This window comes from Branchiostoma floridae, chromosome 2, assembly GCF_000003815.2.
Source record: "Branchiostoma floridae strain S238N-H82 chromosome 2, Bfl_VNyyK, whole genome shotgun sequence".
In the NCBI taxonomy this organism is placed as follows: domain Eukaryota; kingdom Metazoa; phylum Chordata; class Leptocardii; order Amphioxiformes; family Branchiostomatidae; genus Branchiostoma; species Branchiostoma floridae.
The window spans coordinates 634,345-644,956 of record NC_049980.1 but is presented as its reverse complement, the minus strand read 5'-3'; the positions used below and the strand labels follow the sequence as shown (position 1 = coordinate 644,956).

The 10,612-nt window shown below is 39.5% G+C and overlaps 1 protein-coding gene across 1 annotated transcript in view; it reads left to right on the top strand.

Annotated features, from left to right (window-relative positions):
• LOC118405661 (cilia- and flagella-associated protein 161-like) overlaps positions 1–9,937 on the top strand; it is a gene marked incomplete in the record, with an annotated part of 11,014 nt that extends 1,077 nt beyond the window's left edge. The window contains 6 exon segments of the mRNA XM_035805249.1: positions 1,183–1,409; positions 3,962–4,043; positions 4,651–4,809; positions 5,420–5,493; positions 7,042–7,173; positions 7,983–9,937. Of these exon segments, the coding sequence (XP_035661142.1) occupies positions 1,183–1,409; positions 3,962–4,043; positions 4,651–4,809; positions 5,420–5,493; positions 7,042–7,173; positions 7,983–8,172 (864 nt within the window).
• Positions 9,938–10,612: the final 675 nt, after the last annotated feature.

The following is a 10,612-nucleotide window of genomic DNA, read 5'->3' as shown; positions in this document are numbered from 1 at the left end:
ATCATCATCATCATCACGGGCTGCTTGCCCGGACCAAGTCCACCCTCTCCTTCCAGACTGTCCCCCATAGCGTTCTTTAGGTCCTCGACCCGCAGCCCCACATCACGAGCAAGCTGGTCTATGTTGGTTAGTCGAGGTCGCCAAGCATGTGTATACCAGTGTTCTCGCTTCCACAGTATGAGTTCATTAGCAAGCTCAGTTTTGTTCCTAAAACAATGACCGGCAAATCTGGTCCTACGGTCCCTGGTGATGGGAATGAATTAGAATATGCAGTCAAACAATTATACACACTTAGTACACATACATAGAAAATGATATGGTTGTCTACGCACAATGTTTTGCCTTGCATTTCTTCTCATTCTCATTTTGTCAAATATGCAAATTGCTTATTCTCCATCATTTGGGGCCCAAGTGACCTAAAATTTGGCACAAGCATACGTGGTCCCGGAACTTTTTTTTTCCTTTCTCATTAATGAATGAACTTTGCAACAACAATTGTTATAGTTCTATAAAGTATCCATCTTTTGTCATGACAAACAGATACACATGCTGGAGGTATGAGAGAATTTTTTTACACAACCAGTTTCTATTTTGATGTCAATGTCTATCAGAGCTTCCAACTGGAGTTCTGCTTCTCGCGGCTATATGAAGCCTATGTACTAGGTGGCACTTTTACGGGGAAAAGAAATCCCAAACGTGTCTAACTAAGTTTGTATCCCCCCTTGTCCACGGTCATCACTGGGGTTGACTTTCTTGACTGTCTTATACTGTAGGTGTCTGAATGACATCAAAATGTAAGGAAAGTACAAGCTGGCTATGTAAAAGAATTGTCCTAAGTTCTACCAACCTGAAGAAATCATTTTACAGATACAAATGTAATGCTAGTTCACCTTTATCCACAGAGTAACCTATATCCGTTTATAGCTTTTAAAAACATTTTATTTAGGAATACCAAGTCGACGGACAGAGGCTACAAACTGCAATACTTGCAAAATATGTACACAGTTTGAAACCATGCATTGTAAGTCGACTTGATATCCCAACGTAGTACCCTGTTCTCAAACAGGACAGATAAAGGTTACCCGGTGTATAAAGGTGAACTAGCGTTACTACTAATACTACAGCAAATAAAAAAATAAACTACAGTGACATGCTATTTTGACCATTCCGCAGGTTGACCTATCTGTAACCACGGATGGGTTGCTCCACTTTGGAGACACTGTGATGATCGTGAACCCCGGGGCGGAGCGTAACGACGTCCGGGACATCCGCCAGCGCGACCCGACCGCGCTCTGTCTGAACATCAGCGAGTACAAGGCACACCTGGCTGCGCAGGTGGAGGCGCCCTGTCCCGTGTCTGCTTCACGTATCATCAAACCCTGCATCAGGAACGCCTTTGTTATTACCAGGTAGGGGCTTTAGTAATTAGTAATGAGAGGAAATTGTTAGGCCATGTAGCAAGTACCATTTCTGGATGACATATTCTGTAGACTCCAAATCTAATGGGAGAATAATTATTATGTAACACTGGGACCACGCCAAAAGCTCTGAGATTTGTGATGATGATGATTGCCAATGAAGCAAAAAGCAAAACTGCAGCTAGCACTGTATTTCTGTAACTGTATCTACTTTGTCTGACCCTTGTCTCTTCCCTCATGACTTCAATGAAAAGTGGCCTGCAGGCCAATTTGAACTTTTACTTGCTTACTTACTTACTTACTTTGGCTGAGCTCCCGCTCGAACCAGGCTTGAGATAGCTCTCCAACTCTCCCTATCCTCCATCAGGGACTTGATTTTCTTCACATCGGTAAGGTTGGTGTCATCTTTCAGGTTGTATAAGAACGTCAGCTTAGGTCTCCCTCGGCTTCTTTTCCCTTTTGTCGGTTCCCAGAGTACAAACTTAGAGGCAACGATGTCTGGGTGCCTGACGCAATGAGCTGCCAATTTCATCCTTCTCATCCTTATTTTCTCAGTGACTAATGGCAGATCTTGGTATTATAAATTGCACATTAGTAAGTTTCTGCTCCCAGGAGATATTTAGGCACATTCGAAGCATTTTTGTGTAGCATCCATTTAGTCTTTTCGTCGTAGATTTGGTAAGTGTCCAGGTTTCACTACCATATAATAAGATGGATTCTACAGTTGCAAAGAAGAGTTTCAGTTTGATTTTTCGCGACAGCCCAGATGTCCAGATTGTCCTCAGTTTATGACAGCTACTCCAGGCTAGGGCCTTCCTAAATAATACTTCAAAGTCCCTTTCTGTGCTCTCCATGTTGGAGCCTAGGTACTTATGTCACGGTGGCATGGTAGTGAGTCAAGTCAAGGATCAGGACAGAGGCATGATGTTGCGGATATGATAGACTTTATTCGGAGCTCTGGTAGACACGTCTTTCTCTGTCGGCTTCTCTCGCTGGAATCCCCTGCCCTCACACGTGTCCCTTCCCAAACCCCTGTACATCTGCGCTCAATTACTGGGGTGACACTCCCCACACCAGGGGTGATCACAGAGTGATCACGATGTCACCTCGTGACACTTAAAGTTAGTGACCACTTCCACTAGGTCTCCACTCTTTGTTCTGATTTCAATGGGAAGTACCTGAGTGATTGTATGCCATCAGTTTTGTTTTCTTGGCTTTAAAATGCAGACCAACTTTTGCTGATTCGTTTTCCAAACGGAGGAGCATATCCTGTGCTTGTTTGATCTTTTTCGCCTTTTGAGCTTTTATGAATAAATAAAGGTTCAAACAAACAAAGCATGCATGGATAATATGTGGAAATATAGTTATGATCAATATTTCTATATGTTTAATTGTGACTATTCAGATCAATTTGTAGTAACTCACATTGACCTAAATATTTCTCTAAATGTGAAACTAAAGCCCCGGTCACAAAGCGCGTACGATTCCTTGCGATTCCTTCCGATGAGCAGGATAAGCGCAGTGCGTCGTAAGTCGGAAGAAAATCGGAAGCAATGGTTTAAGTATATAAAGCCGTGGTCACAAAGCGCGTAGTGCATCGTACGATGAGGTCATAAGAGCGTGCCTGCGTCAATCGCAGTGAATCATAGTAAATCGGGGAGCGTCGTATGGCGAAAAATAGAGCTGAAATGGATTTTGAACATGTTCAAAATTTCGATATCGTCGTAAGATTTTATTTGCCCCCATAGCAGACTTCATTAAGGCAATTTCTGCCTACTGATGAGGTTATAGATTTATGAATTGTTAGCATGTTATGATGGTTTCAGTTTTCCCTGATATTGTGGATATTAACGAAAAGGGAAAATATATCAGTCGTAACTGCCACAATCGCAACCAGAGAACAGCGCGCCCAGCACAGGTGATGCAGACAATTGTTTGATCGCTTCATGCACGTGAGTTCATAATTAGATCAAATCTGAGCTCTCGTCGTTCTTGGGTCAGTTTACCATAATCGTAATAACCATGGGGACAACTCGAACATAAAGGCAGGCTCTATGAGTCGGAAATATATATGATATAATGCTTATGATATGACGATCTTCAAAAGAGCCTGACACGGAGAGCCGGCAAGCAGGCCGAGATAATCGTACCAGTACTCACGTTTGATTTGAACTTTTCTTGTAATGCTCTTGTTGTCATGGTCTCTTTTAATTTATTTTTACAGTTAGATATATTATAGGAAGGTATTCAACAGCTAAGTCCACATTTTGTTGGTTAAAGAAGCACAAAAGCGGCCAGGCGGCTATTCAAAAGGAACAAAAGTGAAAAATCGTACGACGCTGGAAAAATTTTGAACACCATCCGATGCGTTGCGATGGCTGATTTTGCTTACGATTTTGCTGCGATTTACTGCGCTCATCGTACGATATGCGGAATATACCATCGTAAGAAATCGTACGCGCTTTGTGACCGGGGCTTAAGGTTAAGATAATCTTTTCAATGGCTTTTTTTTGTGGTAAAACTTGTCTGTCTTCCACCACCAGTGTTGATGGAACCCCCAATGGCCAGCCGCTCAGGTATGGACAGGACTTTGCACTCAGCACCACAGAGGGGTATGCTGGAAACGTAAGTACAAAATGTAGTAACAAAAATTCGGTGAAAAAGTCACCTTTTTTGTGTATTCGGGTGTTTCTTCAGAGATTATTTGCTGGATACCATAAAGAATTGCAAATTTTCAGCATTTTAAGAAGTTCCCATGCCAGGCTTTCATGTAAAACGTAATATTGCAAAAGATATAAAAGTCAAGATCCTCTTGCAGAAAATTTGTTGATCTAACTATAGGAATTTGTTAAGTGTAGCTTCTTTCAAAATTGTATAAACTCCGGCACACCACAAAGATCACAAGTAGGGGTTTAAAGTGCCAGCTAACTGAAAAACTACTTCACTTGCCCTCAACAAGAAGTTTATGTTTTCATATGTCTGTATGTGTGAATAGTATAACTGTCAAGAAGTCTTGTATCATATGGTATACATGTATGTTAGTTGGTGTTGGGAAAAGGAAGAAATTATGAAGCTTAAGGCTCCCTAGCAGCTTTCTAGGGCACTACAGCAGGGCTTCTGGTTTCTATATCTGGTGTTAGACTTGCTGGAGTTGTGACGTTTGAGAGATAGTCATTTTTCAAGTTTCCTTTATCATAATGATTCTAAACCGTTTACCCGTTGTTCCCCTTAGCTGAAGCTCCACAGCGATCGCGTGTCGTTCCTGAAGTGTGCCAAGAAGTCGCGCCAGCAGGAAGTGTCGCTCGTCTCCGACCTGACTCACTTCACTCGGTGGAAGACCATTGCGTTTGAGCCGCAGCTCAGGATGGAGTACGAAGGACTGCCTGTACAGGTGCGCTGTGTGGGAGTGAGTGAGTGAGTGAGTGAAGGAGCAAGTGGGAGCATTGTGTTTGAGTGAGCCACTGGGTGCGAGTATTTGAGTCTGAGTTGAGCATAAGTGTTAGTGGATATGAATGACTGAGTGGGTGAATGTTAGATTAAGAGTGTCAGTGAGTGTATTGTTAGAATGAGTGATTGAGTCAATGAGTGTGTGAGAGTGAGTGAGTGAGATGGAATGTGGGAGTGAGTGGGAGAGAGTGAGTACCTGAGAAATGGGTTGAGTGTGCAAGAGCATGAGCACGTATGAGTGAGCAAATGAGAGTGAGAGTTAGTGATTGATCATGAAGTGAGTGAGTGAAAGAAGAGTGTGAGAGTAAATGCATGGGTGTGAAAATGAGTGGCCTATATCTGCAGCTTGTTCATGTGCCTCTTTTAATTTTATTCAATCTTTCCCAATGTTGCTTACAAGCACTAGTCCGCTTTAATTCAAATCATGCTTCAATTTTATTTTGCAATGCCAGCCAAAAGTGTTTTATTGCTATATACATTAAAGGTAGTTTTGCCTATCACTCTTTATTTGTTATTTGTTAGTCAGCATTTTGGTTGCTTTTATTTTCCACCAGGCCAATGTAAAGCTTCTCATCACACACTGCAAGACCCACCAACACCTGAACATTGCACAAGACTATGTCGCCAGGTGAGACAAGGGTGGAATATACAGCATAAAGTACTGTATAATCAACATTAATTTCAATATAGCGCTAGTTCACCTTTATTCGTGGGGTAACCTATATCCGTTGTACCTAAAAACATGGTATTTAGGGATATCAAGTGGATGGATGTTTGATTTGCTTTTTATTCTATCTTCAAAATATTGCAGTTTGAAACAACCATTGGTCGAATTGATATCCCTAAATACCCTAGTTCTAAATACAATGGATAAAGATTACCCCACAAATAAAGGTGAACTAGTGTTAACATGTACACTAAAAAATTTAGATTGTTTGAAACAAATACTAAGATTGAAGCACTGAAGATTTCTTGAGATCAGTCTTGGAATTATTTGAAACATGACTGTGGGTATTGTTTGAAAAAGTCTGGAGATCAAAAAAAATCTAGAAATTGGTTGAAAAAAAAGCTGGAGATCTGTTGGAACAATCCAGAAAGGTTTGAAACATTATCCTGTATATTGTTTAAAACAGATTGTTTGAAGCAATTTGGAAACAATCTGGAGATTGTTTAAAAGAGGTTGTTGGAAATAATCTGGAGATTGTTTAAAAGAGGTTGTTTGAAACAATCTGGAGATTGTTTTAGAGAGGTTGTTTTGTTCAAAAGATGTTGTGGAAACAATCTGGAGATTGTTTAAAAAGGATTGTTGGAAACAGTCTGGAGATTGTTTTAAAGATGTTGTGGAAACAGTCTGGAGATTGTTTAAAAAAGATTGTTGGAAACAATCTGCGGAGATTGTTTAAAAGATGTTGTTGGAAACAATCTGGAGATTGGTTAATAGAGGTTGTTGGAAACAATCTGGAGATTGTTTAAAAGATCTTGTTGGAAACTATCTGGAGATTGTTTAAAAAGTTCTGTTGTGAATAATCTGGAGATTGTTTTAGAGAGGTTGTTGGAAACAATCTGGAGATTGTTTAAAAGAGGTTTCTGGAAACAATTTGGAGATTGTCCAAAAGAGGTTGATAGAAACAATAATGATTGTTAAAAAATGTTGTCGGAAACAATCTTTGTTCAGGAAACAATCTGGTGATTGTTCAAAAAAGGTTGTTGCAAACAATCTGCAGCTTTAACAATTTGGTTAATAAAAATGGAGATTCGTTTTTAGAAATTATAAAGATTTTTTTAACTTGGAGGACTCTCAGACTACAGATTGTTTGAATAAATCTGAAGATTTAAAAAAAAAATATATAGGAGTGAGTGAGTGAGTGAGTAAAGAAGGTAACATCCTTTCCAGAATTCTAGTATTGCATGCTGGCTTTTATTCTTTGTTTAGCACTGAATATTGATTTTAAACATTGTCCAATGTTGAAAATCAAGAATCAAATGATTGATTCTTTCCCTAAAAAGTATAATCCAACGTTGCTAGAACGAAGTCTGCAAATAAGACTAACAGGAGCCCTGATGAAGCTTATGGGCTGTGGTGAATACAATGTACATTCCAGGTTCACAACCTTGCATTTGACATTGTAAACAGGATGTAGAGAAACCGACTGATTTTCATGTCTTACATCTGTAGAACTCCGTTTGGCTATGAGTATGAGGTGACTGCCCACATGGACCTGGACTCTCACCGCGCGGAGAAGGAAACCAACCACTGGGTCATCATCACCGGTACCCCTACTGACGATGGTAGAACTATGTTTGACAAGTGAGTGGTCTATCTTGTTGTCTCTTCTTTTTAATCTCCCTTTCTTTTGCTTTAAAATTTTTCTTTCTCCTTTTTATTGGCCTATCTTTCTTTTTGTCTATTTCATGTTTGTATTTTTCCCTACAATCTTTTGATTCTGTTAATTTACCAATTTGGCTATTCTTACTTTCATCCCATCTTTTCGATTTTCTTCTTTCTTCTTTCTTCCTGTTTCGTTTCTTTTTAATGAGTTTGCTCAGTGCAAAACCACATACATGTGTAGAGCACTTTTGGGAACTGTAGCAGCATCTCTTCTCCCTAAGTCAGAAACATCGAGCTTCAGCAAGTTCGACTAACTGACTCAATAGGTGAAGCACCCTGGGGTTACAAAGGCAGCTCAGGAGATTCCCTATCCCATTAAGCCAGAAGGGTTTGATTCACTTACGCTGAGAAGGTTAAGTGTAGCTCTCCTCAAACACAGGACTTCCATTTAACGTTCTATCTGAAGGAGGCCCCTAGCTGAAGCTACATAGTCATTTTCACGAGTAAAGGGAGGAAAGTAGTGTAAATTGCCTTTCCCAAGAGGAAAAGATCGGTGACATGGCAGGATTCAAACTCGGAACCTCTTGTATGGGCCTGACCCCAAAGCACTGCCAAATGCGCCATGCAATTGGTTGCATTTGTTGCATTTCTTCCATCTATACCAAGTCTTTACTATTTTCTCAGTGCTACTTTTTGCGTTAAACTTACAGTTTGTGTCAGACTCTCTCATCATGCATTGTCCAATGAGATCTGCAGATATTTTTATGATTGTTCTCTTCCCTTTGCAGACCACGCCCTGACCCATCCGGCCTGACGGACCGTCCCATGGAGGGTACGGGGGAGATCAGGAATGCCGGGCTGGACCCCAAACAGACAAAACCTCCTCCCAAGACAGAGGAGAAGCCAACCATGGAGGAGATGCTGACTCAGATTGAGCAGACAGCGAAGGGAGGGGAGGCGCCTCTTCAGACTCAATAAAGTCGTCTTAGGCTCTGTCTTAGGCCATGTTGATTTGTTTATGTGGATGTCATCTTCTCCAAAACTGATGCAAGCATGTGGTAAAAAAGTTTGAAAAAAAATTGTTCCCTTTAGTGGTCAGGAATTGAAGGTTAAGCAAATGACTAAACACACGGACTGATAGTATGCCAAATGAGAGATTCCTCATTCTTGTTCTTTCATATCTTCTTGATTTTGATCTGGCGGTGGCATTCTTTCACATTAGTATCCCAATCCAATGATGGATATTTATTTTTTTTTTGGGTGCAATTTTAGGATACAGCTGCTTTTTACAATTCACAGTATGTCCAACAATTTTTTTGCCATTAAATGTTTGGAGATGGATAAAAATTGATTCAAGTGTGCAGATGTCATCCATATACTCAAATCAGCATGGCTTTCTATGGAGATTAACAATTCTGCTCTCACATTCCATCAAAGTTTGATATTAAGTACCAATGCTATTTGACATAAGCTTCACCCAACATTCCATAATACTATCAATTCTTTGACAAGATTTTTTTTTCAATTTACAAGATCATTTTTTCACAAAGTTTGACCATAATTATGTTCTATTTCAGAAGGAAGAAATGTTGAATCACTCAGCACAGTTGTCCTACCAGTATACTGTAGAATGTAAAAGACAGTTGGCTTGATGCACTGTTTTTTGCTTTTACACTTATATTGCACTAATAGGACTGCTATCAGTGCTGAATTTGATGGAATTTTTTCTTATGTGGAATTGTTGCTTGGGAGTTGAATTGAAGCACGTTCTTATTTCATGACAAGTTAATCATAAAATGTGACATAAATGATAGCTATAATAATAAATGTTTCCCTCAAAACATGTATTGTGCTCTGTAAAATTGGAAATAAGTCAGTCCCTCATTTTTCCCGCTTGAGCCAAAACTACAATCTTACATATACATCAAAGGAAATCTCTTTTTTTTTCTTTTGACGACACTTCTCACAAATACTTTGAAAGTCCAGTCGTTTTTTTAAAGTCTGCAAGCTCAGAGAGTATTTTTAAAGGCCTGCAGTGTTAAATTGTTACAACTAATTTGTCTATATATGTAAATAATCTCAGTTGTTCAGAGCTTCTCATTTGACAAGACAGTGATTTATATCGTACTTATAGCAAAAAAATGTAATATGCAAGTTTCTCGAAAGTTCTTCTCATGTTCTAAACTTCTCTGTATACATTGTACTTCTTTTAATTGTTACAATGCCTAGAGCTGCTAGTACCATTTTTTGTAAAAAAACATATCTTACCTCTTATTCAATGGTTTCATCCAAGTTACTGTGTTATTGTAGTACATGATGAACTATCTTACTATGGGGAAAGGGGTGTCTCGGCCACTCACTCAGTATTACTGTCTGCAAAAATGCCAAATATATAGCAAATCGTCAAAATGAGATGATTAGTGGCCAAACAAAAAACATTTTTTTCAAACAAAATACATTCTACTATAGGCCCATAGTCACATCTGTGTTCGAAGGTCTTGTAGCAATACAAACTGTATATACAAGGACATTTTCAACTGTTTATAAATGAAAAGAGAATTCTCTATACTAGAATAGTTTTCCTGATAGAGTTTGCTGTGTGCCATTCTCATAGGATTATTTTAAGACTTAGTTTGTGAGGCATGAACAGTTGTGTGTTGTACATGTACACTTAGATTCTGCACTGCCTCAAGACACCCTGTATTCAGCATTAACGTCTTAAAGAATAAAAAATTGACCTTAACTTGTTGGCATATTTCATTTTCCTCCAAATATGTCCCCCTTTGTTGCCATGTTGTTGAAGTGGTACCAGGGCAGGTACTTTAGTGTAGAACTGTTTCAGCAGCAAGGACTGGTCAACTGTCGTACGGTTAGCAGTTTGGTTGCGCCCCCTGATAAAATTGCAGGCTATATCGCGTGTTCCCGTCAAAGTGGATTGTAGATTTGTTCCCGTCATTATAGGGCTGTACAGCCACCTGCGATTTCATGTGACTACCTGAACTGAAGGATGGACGACATTGATGACAAAAAAAGCGGTCAACAATCCTGTCCGTACCACGACTTATTCCAATGTGTTAGATACAATCTTAAAGTCATTTGGTAATCGTAATGGAAGAAAATTGTTCGAAAGCGTCTGACTTAAAGAGTGGTCCTTGAGGTTGTCTCCGCAAATTGGTCATGACAATCTTTCATAACTAGTTTATGTAATCAAGTGTTTTTGTCACACTCAACACCTTCCCCAGTCTACTGGGAGAGTGGGAAGCATCATCAATATAACGTAAAAAGACAAAAATTAATGAATATGATCACATGTAAATCTAGTAAACCCTTTCCAAACACATTTTTATTCTACTTATGTCATGCCCTGACTACATATCCACGTATTTAGACTAAAAACTGTTACATATGCAATGCTCTG